General features: G+C 56.6%; 1 protein-coding gene across 1 annotated transcript; it reads right to left on the reverse strand.

The window, feature by feature from the left end:
• Positions 1 to 782: 782 nt before the first annotated feature.
• ORMDL3 (ORMDL sphingolipid biosynthesis regulator 3) lies at positions 783 to 3,872 on the reverse strand. The gene is made up of 3 exons (XM_004378049.2): positions 3,675 to 3,872; positions 2,783 to 2,934; positions 783 to 2,382 (listed from the first exon to the last, which is right to left on the reverse strand). Exons 1-3 carry the CDS (start codon positions 3,846 to 3,848, stop codon positions 2,247 to 2,249), a joined length of 462 nt encoding a protein of 153 aa, XP_004378106.1. The 5' UTR covers positions 3,849 to 3,872; the 3' UTR covers positions 783 to 2,246.
• Between the last annotated feature and the right edge of the window lie 288 nt (positions 3,873 to 4,160).

The following is a 4,160-nucleotide window of genomic DNA, read 5'->3' on the forward strand; positions in this document are numbered from 1 at the left end:
ACTACAGATATTGTACACTCCAAGGCCTGTGCCCTCAGAAGATAAGGGTTCCTTCACTACATGACTCTTCCGGTCCCCGATCCTTTCTTTGTGAGCCTCAATAAATCCTGGGGAAAGGGGTAGATTACCCAGTAAGCACGGTATGCGCTGGCTTACAGTAAGCAAGGTACGCACGGGCTTAATTGTGCTTAATTACTGATCTGTAGTGCACAATTTCACCTGGTTTTCACCATATCATAAAAGTCCATATTTTCACCATATCATAAAAGTACTTATTGGATAATCCGTCCCTGCCTAGAGGGGTTACCCCTTCCCCTCCCACTCATGCTTACAGCAGAGAGAAGAGTGAAGATTCCTCTGGAGACAGAAAAGCCAGGGGGAAGTACAGCCCTCCCAGGGCAGGAGTGACTGGGGGAATTAAGACCTCGGGGAAGGAGTGAGGAATGGGGGAAGGAACAGGGGATTCAGAGGGAAGCAAGGACAGGGCAGCCCTCGGGACCCCTGCCAAGGCCCAGCCAGCCTGTGGAGGCAGAGGCGCAAGACCTGACAGAGGAGCGGCCAGGCAAAGGTACCCACAGAGAAGTCTGTTCCCTGGCCTGCTGCTGCCTCCGCCAACTTCCTCCACAGGACCCCTTACCCCCAAGTTGGGGCAGAACAAAGACCTACAGTCTGAGTCCTTCCCACCTGATACCCCCACCCCTGCCCTTGGCAGGAACCACCCCCCACACCCAGGGCCCTCCAGGAAACAGAGGCCAGACGGGGGAAACAGGAACACACTGCCCTTTATTTGCATCTCTCAGAATACTGTACAAAGGGAGTAAAAATCCTATTCACACTTTGCTTACAAAGATTTTGAGGTGAAAGTTCCCTATGATAACACGGGCTGGCGGCTGCGGCGCTAGGAGACAGAAAACAGGGTCAGTGACCTCCCCTCCTCCCTCAGGCCCCTGGGAGAGGGCACAGGCACCCACAGCTTTTCGAAGTAACAGAGACCCCATCGGAGTGGGGAGAGAGGTCGAAGGCCCCTCTCCAGGCCTGTGCTCAGGCTCCAGCCCCACCTCTCTTTGCCTCACACGCTGACAGGGCAGCGTCTGCAGGCCACTCTTCGCTCCTTCCACTGTCCTGTTTAAGCAGCCCACCAACCCAGGTGGGAGTGGCCTCATACCCCACATGTGCATGCCACACAAGGGGGGCCCTGCCCCAGTGCCATCTGCGTGAGCAGGCTACAAGGTGAGGGACCCCAGGATCCATCATTTCTGTCCCAGTTTCCCACACCTCTCACACCACTGCAGAAGGCAGTGTCAAATTGGACCTGGGAAGACTGCAACTCAGGGGACTCCTCCGTCCATCTCCATCCCCTCACACCAACCCAAAAAGCTCCAAACCCACAGCTACCTCCCTTCCCTACTACCACCACCATTCTGCAGGTAAATTACTCTTCCAAGTCTACTCCCCTCCCTGCCCACATCCCCAAAGGACGAGGTTGGAGCTAGCTCCGTCCCCAGCCCTCCCTCCCTCCCTCCCATCAATCTCTGCTGCTACGTGGTCCTATTCTTCTAAATCTCAACTCACCATCTCTCCTCCCCTCCACCGAACTCCACCAGGGCCTGGATGGCATTGGCCCTGGCTCCGCACCTCTGGGACCAGGGCATCCACACCCAGCCCCATCAACCCTCTCCTCACCCTCCCCAGCCCCACCCAGTACCCAGGGTGGGTTGCAGGGAATCTGCCAAATGCATCAGACTTGAATTAAACAGTTGTGTGCCCAGAGGGATGAAGCGTCGGCACACGCCTGCTCGTGTGTATACAAGCACACTGCCACCCTAAAGACTTAAGAATTAAAGTGAAACAATCTATAAGTTGTACCGTCCCTTCTGCTCCCCTCACAGGGGTTAAAGTGCTTTGGCCACCTGAGGGTGAGCAAGTGAGCAGGGGGTTTCCCTAGCCTGTTGCACCAGCCTCATGGGTCCATGTTCAGCCTGGGAGCCCAGCCCATTCCAGGACCACCCACGGAGTCTCTACTCAAAAGGCAAAAGGAAAAAATTTTTAAAAAATGGAAGGGGTCTGAGCCTCGGGGAGGCCCACCCCAACCCCACTATAAGCTACTGGGGAAGCGAGGGGGTATCTAGGGCCTAGAGGCTCAGCCCCCATCTCTGGCAGTGTCCCGAGGCTCCGTCTGTCTTCAGCATCGCAGCACAGGCCTTCTACCTCACCCCTGCCATCCTGGGCAGGGGAGTGCCGCATCTTCAGTACTTATTGATTCCAAAAATCCGGACTCCATGGAGCTGGGGCAGCTTGGGGATGAGCACGCTCATTAAGGACACAGTGTTGAGAACGAAATGGATCTGGTCGTACTTCGTGTAGAAGCTGGTGAGGAAGTACCTGGGTGGGAAGGTTGGGCAGAGGTGTAAGCCTTTGGAGGACCCCTTCTTCCCTCACTCCCTGGGTGGGGAAAGGCAGAACAAAGCAGCCAGGGAATTATGGGAGAGGCCTCTAGACCAGAAGTAGGGTAGTGAGACCTCCCAGATGAAAGAGGCCACTTCCACCAAGCCCCTCGCTTCACCCCAGGCCTGTGGGCCCACCTCACTGGCAGGAAAAAAGCCCACTTGAGGGAAGACAGGGCCAGGGAGGCCCAGGCATGAGTGAGCCCAGTGTAAGATTCAGGGATACTCCAACCTCCCTTCCCCTGCTCATTCCTACCCCTGGGCCAGAGCTGGCTGGGCCCCACGGCCCCCAGGCTTTGTCCTGCCTGCTGGGGCCCTCCTCTACCCAAAACACTCACAGCACGATAGGTGTGATGGTCAAGAACTTCCGAGAGGCTGTAAACTGGACCCCGTAGTCCATCTGCTCCCAGTGGGTCAGCAACCTCGCCTTGCCCTGGTCCGGGGTTTCGAAGGGTGTCCCCTTCACTGTGTGTAGGAAGATGTACATGCCCTGGAGGAAGTGGCCTTCGTTAGAAAGGGAAAGGCCCTCCAGCTCAGCTTCTCCATCCCTGGAGCCTCCCTCTGCGGGGCAGGGAGATGTGGGCTGTAGGTCAGGATGGAATAGCTGGGAGCCCAGCAGGAGAAGACTAAGGGGACCCAGTGAGTGAGAGGGAAGGCCTGGCATGAGAACACACAAGGGGAAGAGTTAGTTGCAGAATGGGCCTGGCAATGCCTGCTCCCTCCAGCCCAGGTGTACCCTCCCTGTGCCAGCTGGGAGTGGGGTGCTCTTGGCAAGAAGATGGGAAGGGACTAGGCCCTTGCTTGCCCACCAAACGGGTACAAGGTAGCAGGCGGTAAGGGAGCAGAGAAAAGCAAGAGTGGAAGATAGTTTGAGATCCTGACTTGGGAAAGGGGCATGTCTGAACCGGGCTAAGCACCAGGACTCCTGGGTCCTGGGGACTCTTTGGGGCTCTTGGTTCAGCTCTCAGTGGCCCACCTTCCTGGCCCACAAGCCACCCCATCCTGGAGATGTGGACAAAGCTGCGGACTGCACTCCTTTTATCAGAGCACATGGGACTGGAATCCAAAAGAGGGAATGAGGCAGGGATGAGAGCTGGGTCTAGGCTCTGGTGACAGATGTTGTCAATATGTCACCCTGACATCTGGCCCATATCTGGCGGGCTCCTCGTACCCCTCAGCCCTGCCAAAGAGCAGTCACATGGCCAGGTTGGGCAGAAGACAGGCCCTCACCATGTTGTGGATGAGGTTGGTGAGGGTCCAGACGACGGGGACGCTCACGAAGGGGATGCTGAGCAGCACCACGTGGAGAAGCCCGATGGCCAGCACATAGGAGAGCCAGATGCCACGGCTGTTCATCACCCGCGTGTTGGGGTTCACCTCGCTGTGCGCTGTACCCACGTTCATCCTGCCGCCCCTCTCCGACGCTGTTCTGCAAACAAGCAGCACAGGTGAGACAGGTCACGCCACCTTCCCTGCAGACTCCTCTCTCTCCGAGAACTCCACACAGTTCTACAGTTTTGATTCTCAAGCAAGGAGGCAGGAGAAAGTCCATGAGATTTTCTCTATTCATTTCTCACCTCCGGGCTGGGATAAACATTAGGCTGCCTCACCTGTCAGGACAATGCCCCTGCAGGTACCGGGATGCCTGGTAAGATAGGTCATCAAGAGGCATCCAGCCCCAGAGCAAAGAAATCAATGCCCAGCCCCCAAATCTAT

The sequence above is a fragment of the Trichechus manatus genome, unplaced genomic scaffold, assembly GCF_000243295.1.
Source record: "Trichechus manatus latirostris isolate Lorelei unplaced genomic scaffold, TriManLat1.0 scaffold00054, whole genome shotgun sequence".
NCBI classification, from domain to species: Eukaryota; Metazoa; Chordata; class Mammalia; order Sirenia; family Trichechidae; genus Trichechus; species Trichechus manatus.

Bases quoted from the DNA above. Each gene is read 5' to 3' on its own strand.
- ORMDL3 (XM_004378049.2), bottom strand. From the start codon at position 3,848: ATGAACGTGGGTACAGCGCACAGCGAGGTGAACCCCAACACGCGGGTG. The intron at 2,935-3,674 runs GTGAGGGCCTGT...CACTTCCTCCAG, and splicing joins CCAACCTCATCCACAACATG to GGCATGTACATCTTCCTACA. The intron at 2,383-2,782 runs GTGAGTGTTTTG...CTTCCCACCCAG, and splicing joins ACCATCACACCTATCGTGCT to GTACTTCCTCACCAGCTTCT.